This window comes from Amborella trichopoda, chromosome 9 (genome assembly GCF_054954075.1).
Source record: "Amborella trichopoda isolate Santa Cruz 75 chromosome 9, AtrichopodaSantaCruz75HAP2 v2.0, whole genome shotgun sequence".
Taxonomy (NCBI): Eukaryota; Viridiplantae; Streptophyta; class Magnoliopsida; order Amborellales; family Amborellaceae; genus Amborella; species Amborella trichopoda.
This window is the reverse complement of record NC_142344.1, coordinates 28,925,170-28,941,546: the sequence shown is the minus strand read 5'-3', so window position 1 is coordinate 28,941,546 and position 16,377 is coordinate 28,925,170. Positions and strand designations below refer to the sequence as shown.

At 36.3% G+C, this 16,377-nt stretch overlaps 1 protein-coding gene across 10 annotated transcripts in view; it reads right to left on the bottom strand.

Moving 5' to 3' along the window:
• The window catches only part of LOC18430385 (vacuolar protein sorting-associated protein, putative (DUF1162)), a 144,811-nt gene that overhangs the window by 107,769 nt on the left and 20,665 nt on the right, over nucleotides 1-16,377 (bottom strand). For all 10 annotated transcript variants that reach the window (XR_016040549.1, XM_020664999.2, XM_020665003.2 and 7 more), the window contains exons 7-10: nucleotides 14,748-14,824; nucleotides 11,788-11,974; nucleotides 9,693-9,761; nucleotides 9,480-9,559 (exon numbers count right to left, since the gene is read on the bottom strand). Coding sequence is in view for 8 of the 10 variants with exons in the window: in XM_020664999.2 (XP_020520658.2) it covers nucleotides 9,480-9,559; nucleotides 9,693-9,761; nucleotides 11,788-11,974; nucleotides 14,748-14,824 (413 nt within the window). In the remaining 2 variants the exon portion in view is untranslated. The remainder of the gene's footprint in view (nucleotides 1-9,479; nucleotides 9,560-9,692; nucleotides 9,762-11,787; nucleotides 11,975-14,747; nucleotides 14,825-16,377) is intronic.

Genomic DNA, 16,377 nt, shown 5'->3' with positions numbered 1-16,377 from the left:
CGACAAATCTTCACAGAACTAGTTTTTGTGCAGCCTGAAATCTCATTTCCTTTATTAGGAATCTCGATTCCAATACTATAAAATAGTGATTCTCAATCCCACAATTGGTGAATCTCAATTACACACTTGTTAAAACTAGTTTCCATATCTACCGAAATTCTAGCACATCTTTTTTTTTGTTTTCCTTAGAAGTGATGATTAGAAGTATTTAAGGCATCAAACCACTCGAGCTAGACACCCAAGCTCAAGCTACAAGGTATAGTATATTTTTTTGGTACGAAATGACCAATAGAAACCAAAGTGGCAATCCGCATTCTATACTTAATTCTTTAAGTATCCGTGGATTAATCCAATCGAGAGATGCAACTCCAAGATTCTAAAAATAATGTAAGCGTACTTGTGTAGTATGTTGAGAATGGGCTGGGGCCTTGACAATAGTACCAACGCATCTTATGATGAAGTCTCTAACTCCATTCCCACCAAAAGGTAGGGGCCCAAATCCCCACTGACTTACTCGTTTTTTTTTTTTTCTTATTTTTTTACATGTGTGGTATGTCGATCAATGAATGGCATTGAAACATAAATTGTTTCCCTCTCAATGCCCTCACAATTCCAAAGATGTCATAGTATCGATTCCATAAATGAAGGAATCTCAATTTCATATTGGTCGACTTCCCCTTGGTCGAGAACTCAATTTCAAAGAGCCAAGAATCTTGATTCCATTTACGTAGGGTTTTCGATTCAATTTTGGTCGAATCCTAGTTCTTAAAATAAGAATCTCATAACCTATGATTCCTCTTGCATGGACGTCGATTCCAAAAACAAGAATCTTTTAACCAATGGCGATTCCTCGATTTCGTTTCCCAAATTGATTCGGATCCGGAATCGCTAGAGGAAACTATGGTCCATCCACATTCCAATACTCCATAATCCATACTTTTCAAAACATTAGTCCACACTCCATGCCATTGTCCATACTCCATAGACTCCATACACGCAGTAAAAATAGGAAACTATAATCTAACATCCGAAATTTTTTAATTCAGTCATCAAGTCATCATCAACTAAAGCAAAAAAATAACACGTACAACATATCAAATGTCTATAGTCCACATACATTCCTCCATACTCCATATCCATAGTCCATACATACACGCAAGGTTTCAAAAAAAGCTAGGCGGCCCCTAAGGTGGCCTGCCTAACGCCTAACGCCTAGGCGGGCCCCCAGAACCTTGAGTCCCTGTAGTTCTTTTTACTTCGGGGGTTTTCATATATTGAAGGTTTTTTTTTGTTTTTCACTTTGGGGGTTAAACATAAACCCCATAACGTTTTTATACAACCTTGAGGGTCAAAATGACCCCCTTTTCCCCTTTGGCGATTTAAAAAAATGAAAAAGGCCTCACGGCTCTGGGCGCCTGCCCAAGTACATCTGCCCGTGTAGGGCCACCTGGGTCTAGGCGTGCGGATTTTTGGTCTAGACCGCCTAGGCGCCAAGAGGACCGTTTTTTAAAACATTGCATACACGTGACAAGACGAAAAGAAAAAGAAAAGAAAAATAAACTTGAAGACTCCCTTGACTCTTCAGCCATCACTCATCATTAGAGAAAGTAGGGTCAACTGCATCATATGCAACAGAGTCGAACCCATCATCATCGGAATTATCTCCCTCTTTAACATAATGGTCGTCCTCCTCTATCTCTTCTGAATCTGCCTCTATTTCCTCCGCCACCCTCATCCTCTGTGAAGAAGATCTATTGGGCCTTAGAAGAGTCAATAGTTGTCCATATCCCATGTCAATCCTTCATGACCCCCGACCGCATCATCATCAAACAACCACTCCATGGCATTATCCATTTTTGTTTCAAGTAAACTATAAATTAATAAAATGAATTACCATCTCAAAAGTACTCCAATTCTGATCACAACAGGACGAGGTAGTGGTTAGGCTCAAGATTTGAATGGCCAACTTTTGTTAAGTTTGGAGCATTACACCCATGTCGGCTCTACCACTTGGCTGCAAATTGATTATGAAATACGATTATATATGAAATATAAAAAACAAACAATAAAGATGAAAATTGAACTTGAAGACTAGGTTAAGCATGGTACTACCTGGATCAATTTTGGTCAGTTGTCTCACATTAGACTCCCAAAAGGCTTCAATGCACACTTGTAACTTATTAGCTTATCAGCGCATATAATGTCTTGGATATCGTGATTAGTGACCAGCACATCCAAACACTTATTATATCCAGACATAATTGTGTCATTTGTGTGTATATCCCTATAAGCATAATGAACAGCTACGTTCAAATAATAACCAGCTGCATTCAATGGTCGATGCAGCTGCCTATCCCACTTCTCATCAATAATCTTCCAAACTAGCTCATAATATCTCACATCATTATCCAAATTATGGGCTCTCTCTCTTGCAACTTCCATTGCCTCATATATGTAGCCCATTGAGGGCTTGTCATTGTCAACCATGCAAAGGACTTTATCTCTTCCGTAGTCGCATCAAAAACTTTTTTTACAAGGCGCAACAGCCCCTTGATATCGACAAGATGTTTCTTGAACAGGTTTATACCCCCATTTGTATCCTTCTCACAATAATTGCATCTCATGCAATTTTTATCTAAAGGATTCGGGTTATTTTCATATTTCAAACATGGGCCACCACTTCTATTAGAACCCCAACAAGACATCTCAAATTAATCCAAGCAACCTGAAAAACAATTTTTACACTAACCTTGATTGCTCGATCTTCAAACTTCCACCTTTGAGATGTTTTTCAATCTCAAAATCTTTTAAAAAAATATGTAATAGGACTAAAAAATCTCCAAAAGTCTCCCTCTCTAAAATACCTTAAAAAATAACAAAAAAGAAAACCAAAATGCCCCTCCACAAGGGGCATTTTTGCCCCTGAGCAAGGAATAGTGCCCGGGAAGCCATCCAGCCCGAGGCCCGCCTAGGCCTGAGCAATGTGTCCAAGCCCCCCTAGCCCACCTACTTGGCCACCTAAGTGCTAACGGGGAGCAGTTTTTAAAACAATGACAGAATCTATGAGCCCCAATCATATGCAGCGCTCATGATTGACCCGTCAAAGCTCGCCAATAAAAATTTAGCCCCAATCATACACAATAAAAAGAAACAATCTATGAGCCCCAATCATACACAATCATATGCAGGGTTTATGCTAATAGTGACCCCCTAAGGCCTCGTAGGGCTTCCTCTCGGCCATGGTACCTAACCACTACATTCGATGAAATTGATCATCTTTGCAGGGATATGGACGTCTTATGGCGGCATACATGAAGGACGTCCAACGACTTCGCAGATCGCTTGGCGAAAGAGGGAGCTAATAGGCATTTACAAGATCAAGGCGGGGTCGTTTCCTTCTTTGCACAAGACCTCTGGCACAGCTCGCTTCCATAGCACATCACCTGGCTTTTCTAGGCCTCCTCATTTTTTGTAGTTTTTCAAAGCTTCATGTAAAACAATTACATCTGGCGGTCTTATAAGCCCTTTCTGTATATGATACGCTGACTGTAGTTTACCAGTCCACCCGGGGGTGAACTTGGCTTCCTCTCTCTTGTACACTTCTTACCCAGTAATACAATGTTAACCTTTCTCAAAAAAAATAGTGGAATCACATTTTCAATACGTGAATTACAGATTCCCCCCTTAAGAGTAAGTCAAATACACATATCATTATAGTAAAGGGGGAGACTCTATGCACATGTACATGTATCCCTCTATAAGGTTGCTTTCCAGAATGCGGTTGTCCGCTATACAAGCCATGCAAAAGTCTGTAAGGATTTGGCCATCGCTCTCATAGGACTACAATCACTCGCAAGAGACAACAAAGCTCTATTGGCCTACAAACCATCCCTAGGCATCTCTCTAACCTCCAAAGGGGATGACCCTCCAGAAACCCTAAACGATAGTGTCTATGCCTAAGGGAATGGGTTTTTTACATGACCTGGGCCATAGACCGCTTAACACTGACTCACTTAACCAACTATACACTCCCACTGAACAATATAATTCACTATATTTACTACATTTAAATGCTCTCATGGGCTTTAAAGGCCACAAACCCTAATAGTTGTCCCCATGGAAACGATCCTCATCCGAGCCTAATTTTACTTTTTTGTAAACCCATGTTAGTGGTGCCATGCAGTTCTACATGGCAAATCACACCCATGATTAAAAAAATGACATTTTGAACACATTTACGAGAACAGTATTACCTTCTCTCTTCAAAATATTCCTAATTTGGGTGTAAAAATCTGATTGGAAAGATTACAAACATTGAGAAATTAAGAATCAACTTAACAAAGAAGATCTATATATAGAACTAATTTCCTTCATTTCTAGAAACAATACGGAGTGAGGGGACAAATATGCACTATTCTTGAAAGTATTTTAAAGAGTGCCATAACCAAAGAGAGATGGCTTTAGGTTCTAATTTGGCATACAAATGTTGAGAAAAATCGCTGAAAACCTCAAATGATGGGATTCGTATTATATATTATGGCTCAGCTTGGATGTCTATGTTATTAGCAGACAGTGAATGTATTATTGAGCTTGGAAAAGAGCAATCTAGGAGGTTAGGAGTTCCTTGTTTTGCATTATCTTGAATTTTCATATTCACCAATAGTGTTATGAATATTGTTGCCATGCACAAAGTCACACTATCATGTGAATCACAGTACCTTGAGCAAGATTGTAATCTCAATTCTCTCCATCTTTGAAGTTTTTTTCAGTTTCTTATATTACTTGTTTATTATCTGATCATTTTTATGGCAGTTAAAAGCCTAGAGAGCTTGTGAAAATGATATTTATAGTGGAATATGCACTTCAGTGGGAATGTGTGTGTTGACTGACTAAAGGTTAAGCGATTTATGACATTGGTCATGTCCAAAAGCTTTGGCTCTGGGCATGTGCTACTATCGAAAAGGGTTTGTAATGGGTCATCCCTTGTTGAGGTCAGAGAGATGCCCAAGGATCATGTTTGTAAGCTAGGAGAATTGTTCGGTCTCCTTTGTGCGGTGTAGGCATGAGAGAGCAAGGGCCAAAGCCTAAACAAACTTCTTCACATAATGTATACATGACAGCCACATGAGTGGATGCCCTATATAGGGACACGTCAACATGTGCATAGAGAGCATTCTTTGCACCGTGATGACAGGTGCTAGACTTGCTCTCAAAGAAGGGAACTGAAATCCACATTCTAAGGTTACAGCCCCATTGTTTATTATCTAACTTTAACAAGCCAATCATAAGCCCCTGCAAAGAGACTGTGGGTCATGGGACTTTGTTGGGTTGAATAAGAGAACAGTATTGGATTATGGTTTCTAGGGGAAGTTGAGTGCCCTTAGTGTCGCTTATTTTGACCCATTGGTACCAATCTACTCTTACTATTTTTTTTTTTGAAATTATAAATGTTTTTATGATTTTTCAAATAATTTTTCAGAACTTTAAAATATTATTTATGCTGTAAGTTCCATTAAAAGAGTATTTCTGAAATTTCTGAACTTTAAATATTACATGTGGGACCAAGGCACCAGCCCCACATGTGTGTGTGTCCCTTTTTTAAGAGTGGGGACCACGTGCACCCTAAGGACCACGCCCTATTTTTTTGTAAATAAGTAGCACCTACTTTTCCTGCTAAAGGGGGGAGCATGCCACCTTTTTAGCTAAAAGGTGGCATGCCAACAATTTTTTCTTAAAACAAAAAGGGTCACTCCCTGTTTTAAGAACGAAAAGGAGGTACACCCAACTTCACTATTTTTATGGTTCATATTTTAAATTAAGTTAAGATACGTAATCTAATTCTAAAGAGATTCGGTTTCATATCCTTATGGGAAATATAGAGATCAAAATAATCTTTAAATTTGATTGCATTTCAAATTTTAATAGGAGATCTAGATAAAATTTAAGATTTGATTATATTTCAATTTTGAATAAGAATTGGACTTGGGTCAATTGTGAAGGGATAAGATTCGTATCTTTCTACCCAAAATCATGATGGTTGATTTTTGGGATGGATGGAGCTGATTAAATCTCTCACCTCACAGATTTCATATTTATCCTAAAGGCCTAACTGGAAACTAGATAAGGCAATACTTAGAAGGAATCCTAATCAATTTAGGAGATAGATTTCTTTCTATAAAAGGATCAAGTTTGAGCCCCTTTAAAACTCATTACAAGATCTTTCTCTCTCAAGACAAGATCATCTCTCTCACACCACTTTCTCTCTCCTCTTTCCTTCATGCACCATCAAAAGGGGAGATCCTTCTCTCTCAATCTCACGCCACCCTCTCTCTCATCTCTTTTTTTATTCACGCCATCCAAAAAGAAAGACAAATAGGTGGTGGCAGTTGAAAACCTTGGGTGAGGGTTTGCTGATTTTTTGAAGGAAAAAGAGGTATGTGCAGCTTAGAGTGAAATTAATTCTCAAGTTCAACCCTAATTTGTTCCTATAGGATTTCTATACACCCTAGTTTATTGTTGAGCTCTCTATAACCCTAAAAAAGGAAGTATTGCCAACAAAACTTCCTCATCTCAGAATTCCCAGTAACACCATAAGGAGCAAAAATGCGTGAATGTCAAGGAATTGAATGTGGGGTGTACAAAGTCCTAATAGGGCAACTCCAGACATCTTCCAATAAGTCTTCCCAGTGGTTTTAAATTAATTTACATTATTATTTTCTATTTTTTGTAAATTTTCAGGAACTTATTTTGTTCTAAAAATTATAGTGGGAGTTAGTTTAAAGTTCTTGGATAGCTTGTATTTCTCTTGGCAACGAAAATAAAGATCCTAAGTTGCATCTAGGGCATTATTTATATTTTACAGCAATATATTGGAGCCCATGTAAGTGGAATTCAGGTAATAATAATGATAACTAAAAGATCTTAGTGAACAAATAACCACATAACTGGGTAGATGTTCCTTTGGTTCTAGACAACTTAGCAACTTATTGACTTCCCTATGTGCATAAAAGCTTGCATGTGCATCTATTGAGGAATTCCATGGAGATAGTGAAAGGTGAGAAATGAAAAATAGCACAAATTCTCTTTTTATATTATTATACAGGCAAATTATACTTAGAAATCCCAAGCCAAATGCAAAAACTATGAATACATATGCAAATAAAATCTATTACAATATAAGGATCATACTCTTACTAGCTTAAAATAAAACTTTAAGCTTAAAAAATGATTGAATACACTAACAATTAGGAATATAAAACAAGAAGAATAAAGCAATAAGAAACTGGGAAGCCACTTAAAGTAACATGACTAGGACCACCTCCATAGGACTTAAAACACCCACTCTAGATTACCAAGCCGATGATGCATTGATCCAATGGACCTTGTTGAATCCTCTAGAAGATAAGAAGCTTCAATGGAACACCCTAACTCAAAAGTAGGGCTGAGGTTGAGAGCATAACCAAGATGGACCTACGGTTTCTTCTCAACCGTCTGAAAATAACTTGGGTTTCTTTTCAACCCCTTAATATGGGGCATGCCACAACTGGATTACACCTTAGGCTCAACGTAGCACCTCCCCATACTCTTGTGTTGGGCATGCCTCGCCTAGAAGGCTCCTATGGGTGCATGCCCAACCTAGGAAACGAGGAAGAGTGAAGAGAGAGATTGACATGGAAGAGAGAAACAGGCCACGAGAAGGTGCTGAGAATGAGCAGGGTGAACCCCTTTATATAGTGCTTTCTGGGGTCTAGGGTTGCCCATTCTAATTCGCATTTAGCTTTGAAGAGTCCAAGGTAATCTTTGGGGTGAAAAGAGATTTAATCTAAGTCAGATCAGCCATCATAATGAAGGAGTGAATCCTAGAATCAGTATCCCTTCGATCCTTGACCCTTATCCTCTTTTAGTTCTAGCAGGATTAGGTTTATCAAAATATATATGGACTAGGTTTATATAATAATCTTCTGGAAGCCCTATCTCAATTAATCTTCTACAAACCTTATCTAATTTCAAGATAATCTCATAAACTTTAAAAAAACTTATTTTCTTTAACAAACCTTATCCAAGAGTCCCATTCTAATCAAACTCCATCCTCTCCCACAACCACCTTAACGTTGACTTGGTCAAACATCGCCCAAGTAGGCGAGAGAAAGAGAGGAGTAGGACATGTGAGCCATAGAGCCCTTGTGGTCCCCATTTCCCACATAAGGGTTGATCATCCATATGTGGGCCAATGCACATTGGGTCCCATGTGGATCCCATATTTTACAAAGCTCTAAACAATTGTTTTTAAACGGCACAAAATTAGAAAACAATTTGAATTTTTAATTAGTAAAAATTAAGTATTTTGAATTAAAAATTCATGGCACTAGAATAGAATGTTTAATCAATACAGAAAAATTTTGTGTTCCACAGCTTTTCTAAAACATAAAAGAAAAACTTTTAAACGAGGATTGGATCCATATATTAGAATATGCAATTTCTAAAGCACTCAAACCTTTGTTAAAAAATTGTGACCTATAGGTTGTCTTCTCAAACAACTCCAATGGAACCTATGACCTACAGTCAATAGTTGGCCAATAATAGTGGGGGCGCAAATGAAGCATGGATTACAAGTTCACCACCTAAGGACAAGTCATATCCATAAGGACTCAGGATGAATACACGGTATCATATTAGTGTAGGGGGTACTCCACACAGCACATGCACATAACACATCCCAGTTGCTTCCCATAACACGGCTATTATGTGTACATGCCATGCAGCGATTGAAGATTTAGCTTTTGTGTTGGCAAGCCTTCAACCGCATGCAGCATCCAAGCTCACAACATCATTCTTGGGTATTTCTCCGACTTCTACAAGGGATGACCTTCAATAGAACTCTCTCTGATAGTACCATATGCCTAGGGGTAAGAGTTTTAGACTTGGTCCCAGATCTAGACAACTCATTCCATGTGAGTCAACCAACAAAACATAAAATGCCATATTCGTCCTATGAGGACCACACTCCCATTGTAGTACATGTCCACTATGCAAAAGTTAGCATATCCACTATAATCATGACTTTTACATGCTCTCAAGGCCTTCAAAGGCTACAAAACCCCAACAAATAGCACCGCTTAAGAATTCCCTAAGCCAATTTTCAGCACTCCTCAAACGTTCAATAAATTGTCATCATAAGCAGAATAAAAAAGCAACCAAATTGACATCAAATTAATATTGCCTTTGCTTGTCTCTTAAACTCAAAACCAATCTGAAAAATAGGAAGGGCAATAGTATAGCATTCAGCATGCCATAGACAATCAGTATCATATCCTTCATTTAGACAAATAAAAAGGTGCAGAAAAAATTGAGTAGGTCATAATTCAATGTTCATTCTTAAAGGAAGGTCATCACCTAGCCAAATGAAACAAAAAAAATTAAAAGAAGAGGTAAAAAAAATAAGAAACAAAGGACACTTCCATTTTAACTACTCAACTTACTTCTCCCGCAATGAATGAATAGAGAACTCATCCCCGAAAAATAAGATTTGTTGTAGCTGAATTTCATTCAAAGTTAACACCTAAAAGAAAAGTAACACTTCATCAACTAAAAGTTCGAGTTAACACATCTGCTTATAAGAATAGAAAGCCAAGTGACAAAGTCAAAGAAGATTCCAATGCATATCTAATAACTTAGGGTAGCGAAAGGCAGACCAAGCGAGTTAGCTCTGACTTTACGGTATAAGTTGGGGTGCCCTCCTCAAATTTCCCAGACTTGTCTACCTGCAGAAGAAATGCACAAGTGCTCCAAGACAAATCAGAAACTTCATAAATAATTTAGAGTATTTACAATCTAACAGAAAAGAACAAATGGTAATCATATTCTATTCAAGTTTAAAGAAAATATCTAGTATGGCACAAATACAGAACATCTTGTCAAAGTGTCTCCAATCACACCATTCAAAATATGATAGGTAAACGATAAAATGACAAAGGACTGTCAACAGGATATTCAAAATGGTATTTATTGTGTGTGCCAAACATGAAAACCAATCAAAGAGTCCATAATCTAACATAATCACCACAAAAACCTATAGGAACAGAAATAACACAAATTCCATTCAAATGAAAATCTATATGACAAATTGTCTGACACTGATCATTCAACACAATGACATTTGATTCAAACAGAAAAGACTCCAACGATTCCAAAGCCATTTCCAAATCAGCAGTCCCCAGAACGATAAAGCAAATTGATGTGTTAAGACACAAAATACAGAACAAGCCACTGGCTAGAATGTACAGAAAAAATAAAATAAAAACCAGAGCTAAAGCCCTTCCTAGCTAAGAAACCAAAACAATGGAATCCACAGGTGTATTCTTCATATTAGAATGTTATGTTTCCCAGTAGAATTTTCAGAAATTATGAATCTGTTAGTCCTCTCTGAAATACTCGAGAATTAGTTTATAGATGGGGGGAAACATGGGCTTAAAGCCCATGCATCCCATGGCCCACATTGGGCTAGCAAAAAATGGGAAGTAAATAACAAGAACATCTACCTTAGGTACAAGAAGGTCACTATCGGAAAGCTAAAGGTTTGCCATTGAATGCATGCAAAGTCACTACCGGAAAGCTAAAGGTTCTTTAATTTTCTGAAACACCCTTAACCACCCAATTCCCCTTATTACAGCTAATGGTGATTGTGATCTTCTAGTACCAAATATAAATAATATTATAGTATACAACTTAAAACATATCAGTTGCCTCTCTTTTCCAAATATTGGGTTTCATATGTTTATTGTTCCCCTAAAGGCACCACCATTCCTCATCAATCAAGCAGAGGAATTTGAAAGCAACAAAATTCTCAATTTTGTAGAGAAAAAGAAGATTTACAAATATTCTTAGCTACCACATATTCAGCTTTTTGTCAAGTACTTCCACATAGAAAACCTTATTACATCTCAAAAGGAAAAGGAGAAGAAAATCCTATCCAGAACATTCTACCAAACGTTTTGGCCAAGCTCCATATATATATATATATAAACTAGACTTGACTTAGTATTGCCTCTCATCACAAGGATATAATTCCCAAACGTTTCCAATTGAAATAAGTTTTTCATGGCATCTAGAAATAAGTCCGATACAAATGAAGCGTCATATAACATGTTCTCATTGCATATCAAAATTGTAAGTTTTTCTTTTTCTTTTTTGATTGGTGAGATCAAATCTCTGTTCTATAGAGAGTAAAAAATCACTACCTCGTTTATAAATTTCTAAAACTCGTTATGCTAGAGTGACTCTCACCAAATCTCTGTTCTATAGAGAGTAAAAAATCACCTCTTTTATAAATTTCTAAAACTTGTTATGCTAGAGTGACTTTGTTGTAATGATATCATTTTATGGGGGGGCTAAATCACCATATGCTTCTAATTTCCAAACAATAACGATTACCATTGTTTATGGAATTGATGTTGCCTCATATTTTTAGTATGTGCAGTAATTCTCCCAATGTACATATTGTTTATTCTAGACAAATTCCAGTATCAAAAGCAAATCATATGATTCAGTTTACCCAAAGTTCAACACAAACACAAATCAGATCTATAACAAGGTATGCGTAAGTTAACTCAGGAGTTGGTACTTGGAACTCTGATTTGTGTCCAAATCAGATCTATAACAATGTATGCAGTAAAAAGAAAAGCTTCAGAAAAGAAAAACAAAAAACAAAAATAAAATTATATATATATATATATTAAAAAAAAAAACAAAACAAAACAAAAACGAGGATTATGGCTACTAAACACATACCACAAGCCAGATGGTTACATTAAATGGTTTTATGAGATAATCATATCTTCCAATATCTTGACTTGTTTCGGAAATATTCATGACATCTCTGTCTGGGTACCCTTCATATGAGTTCCAATAAATACCCATATCCAAAATCTTCACAACCTTGTTGACCTGAGTGCCTTTAAACTTCACATCAACATTCCTGTGGGAGAATTAGATCATAAAGTGAAAATTAGCCCCATTATACAAGTTTCCTCTAAAATATGTCCCAAAACAATCAAACAAGTAATATCCTGGAAAACATGCAACTCGTAACTAAGAAGCACTCTCTGAAACCATGAACTTGATTACTTTGAAAAAACATGAAAGAATGTGATCCATAAGAGCGAAGAAGAAAATAAAATTGAAGAGTATGTTGTAGATAACATGAAACAGCCCCTATATTTATCAGGAAAAAAATATGCATAAAAGCTCATCTATCTAGGTTTGATGGAAGCCTTAAAATTTTAGAAGAACTACAGAAATAGGTGAGCATAAGAAGAGGGCACAAAAAATGGGAGCCCGTGAAATAGTGAGGTAGCAATGAGAAACTGAAATATATGAGGTAACCACAATATCCATAAACTATATGAGGCAGACAGACACCTATTATATAGTATAACTTAATTTTCAAAGACATTACATGTCCATACAATGATTAAAATGGCCTATAAGACCTGACTTAAACTTAAATTTTATAATGACAGTTTTACTCCTGTGAATATAACATGTGCACAGTACTCGTGAATAGTACTTATGAATATTATTTATGAAGTAAAAAATAAAAATAAAAACCTAGAATCCCTAAAAAACTAAAAAACCCTATAAAGAAATCCTAAAACTAAAATTATAATATCTATCCTTTAAAGTTGAATAAAAATCAAAAATAAAAATTATTTTGCCCTGCATCAGGTTATAACCCAAAACCAAGTGATAAAAATTGTATAAGGTGTAATTTTTGTGAAAAAAATACTAATGGGGATATTAGCTGATTCAAGAAACACCTAGCTGATTATCAAAGGGAATGTTGCTTCTTGTAAAAAGGTTCCTGAAGCTATTAGGGACGAGATTAGAAAAAAATTGAATTTAGTAAAACCCGAAAAGGAAGAAAATGAGCCTCGCTACATGGAAATATCTTCTCCAGGTTCTTCTAGAAGTGGTGATCGGGGTTGCAAGTATGGTCATAAGGTGTAATTATTGTGGAAAGAATACTAATAAGATATTTATCAGTTCAAGAAACACCTTGTCAGTATTAAGGGGGATGTTGCCCCATGTAAAAATGTTTCTGGGGCTACCACGGAGGAGATTAAGCGATATTTTTTTTGAAGAAATCAATAAACACAAAAGGCAAGAAAAGGATGAAGAGGCACCAGACAAAGCAGCCAAGACTCCAAGGGCCTCATCTGCAAAGCGTAAGAGGGGAGTAGAAGAAGAGGAGGATGAGGAAGATTCAAAAAAAATAGAGGAAGACAAGCATTATGTTGAAGAGGAATATGATTGTAATGATGATGGCCTAAAATCCAATGCGTATGATGAGACTTGCCCTACTTTTTCTAATGATGATTGAAAACACTTGACTCTTGGTGTTAAGTCTTAGACTGTATATTCTCTTGGTGTTAAGTCTTAGACTGTATATTTTATTTTTCTTACCTTCTAGTTTCTACTATCTACTCTTATGTGTATGCCTATATGTTGTATCATTATATGGAAATATGGATTATGGAATGATATGAACTATGGTGCATGGAGTATAGTCTATGGAGTATGGATTGTGCCTGTATTACTAATTTACTAATTGTTATTTTATTTGATTTTTGTTTATGCTAGTAGTCTATCTATTACGAATAAACAAGGGTTTGGAACTTTTTTTATTATGGGATTTTTAATATTTTATGATGTATATTCATATTTCCCTGTCCCCTGCCCATCTTCTTCAATCTAGGTCCTAGGCCCGCCAGGTTCTTAGCGACTACTTAGGAGCTAGGCGGCCAGGAACCTCTGCCTGCCTAGGAGCCGCCTGGCGTTCTTTGGAATACTGCAATTAACTTAAGTAATTAATCAATAGGATAGCTACAATTACACCCTTTGTACTATTTGAAACAACAATTACTAGACCTCTCTAAAACATAAAGAATTTCAAATTTATGATAAACAATTTCTTCCATGTCTCCCTCCCTAAAACCCCTTTGGTGCACTCTCTAACCCGCTATCTTCCATGGCTATAGGATAAAAATTGTTATTCCTTTACTCCCATATCTCTCCCTGCCTTCTTAGAACACATATTCTCCCTCTAATTTCCATGAAAATAGGATGAAACAAATATGTATTCCTCCAAAAAAAGGAGCACATCTAAATATGTGTAAAGTTAATAACGGAATCCAAGAGCTCAATTGCCATAAACCTCAATCAATTTAGGTTGAAATCCAGGCAAGGAGAACTCTTACTTAAAATATAAGAAAGATAACGCTCCATATACATAGAAAATTTTTTATTTAACATCAGAAATTTCATGTTGTTTTCTCTACTGATTTCATTTGCATTAACTATTGTTTCCTATGAAAAACAAATGATACAATAGATTATAGCAACATACATTTACAATACAACTGCCCTGCATAATAATATTCTGCAACGGTTGTAAAGCATGTAATGAAAAAACATAGATATCACAAATTGGATAATGTTCAGCTCAAGCAACATTTACTAAGTATTTAATAGTTTCCAAAGTGTCTAGACCATTAGAAATCATACGGAGGAATGGCAAATATAGATACTTGGCTTAGATCAACACCCAGAGAAAAAAAAAAAGAAAATTTTTCTCAAAGTAATTACTTATGACTCACATTTCAGTAATAAAATGCAACAAACTGGAACTGCAAACAAAGTTTTAAAACCGAAAGAAAGTATGCTTTTCCATAATAACATTCAAAACAAACCCATTTCGATTCTGCTTAGCTCCAGTATCTGTCATGATATCAAGTCTTGAAAACTTTAGGCCAGAAATGAAATGTGCCTGAAAGGGTCAAAAAGATGCATAATTAAATGCTCAAAAAGGCAAGTTAACAATAATTTGCATATATGTGTCGTAGAAGAGTAATGTCTCACATATGTAGAGAGTGAATCAATTTCCATACAAGTATAAACTTTATGAGAATAGTGAACCATAGAAATTAAAAAAACAAAAAATGAAGCCTTCTTGAAACACCAAATGTGAGGCATATGAAAGGAAAAAGGAATTAAATTAAGGACACATTCAGGCATGTGCATGCCCACTTTTCAGCCAAATGAATTTGACTTTTCAACTAGCCGAGCTGCGAGCTACAGGTATTGTTCATAGGCACCATTAAAAGTATTTGTGTCAAACGCCTCAACCTCAATATCCAACATGGACAGGAATTTATTATAGAAACTATATAAAACCACCTCAAACTCAATATCCAAGATAGACAGGAAGTTAATAAATAAACTACATAATATAATGAAATTTTTAAAAGATAGATATTAAATCCAAAAAAAGAATTTCAACACAATGAAAAAAATTTCCACAAAAAGAAAATAGAAAATTATTTTTAAGTGACTAGGTTTATCTCTACAGTTCAAAGCAGTCCTAGACAACACATGGTAAACCTCTGCCTCAGTCCACTAAAGAAAACAAAAAATGATTTTTTTTGCATAATTTTTACTTTTGCAGCTCAAACACAAACCATAACTGAACCCCATAGAAACTGCGGTCATTACCTCCTCTAAGAATGATCTTTATATCTGCTTCTCTCAGTATCACGCCCAAAATAAACCTCATCAAGTTATTCTACCTTTGTATCAGCCATTAAATGCATATTTGAACTTAACTCATGAACGCGAAGCATCCTCATTCAAACGTAGAAGACCTTTATCTAGAGCTCAAACCCTAAATAAACATTTACCCAAAACTACTTCCTCTAGGACAAAATTCCTAAATATCAGCCCAATAACATTTTAAAACTGCGTTTGTTTCTCAATAGTTGTAGCCTACACCGATGTGGCAACAATCCCATGTGGCGACATCTTAGGAAAGTATTTTCCTTTTCTTTTTTCAAAACACATGTACAGAGAGCAAAAACTCCTAATAAAGGCATGGAGAGATTGAGGAAGATGACGCATATAGAATTAGAGCAGGGTGGGCGAAGTGGAGATGTGCATCTGGAGTTCTATGTGATCACTACATATACCAATGAAACTAAAAGGAAAGGTTTATAAGGCAGATTTGGAATCTCAGGCATTTCCAACAACTATGGACCCACTTGACGAGCACCGAAAACAAATGAAGTTTGACACATGGACAATGAGAGGATCAGATTATATATATAATTTATTGACTAATGGCTACAATGTCTCAGATAGTAATTCTAAGCATTTGTTGGGTTTTGTGGCCTTTAAAGGCCTAGAAAACTTGTAAAAATGATATTTATAGTGGATTATGCACTTCAATGGAAGTGTGTGCGTTGAGTGACTAAGGGTTGGGCCATTTATGGCCCTAGTCGTGTCAAAAGGCCATGGGCATGTGGCACTACTGAGAAGGGTTTGTAG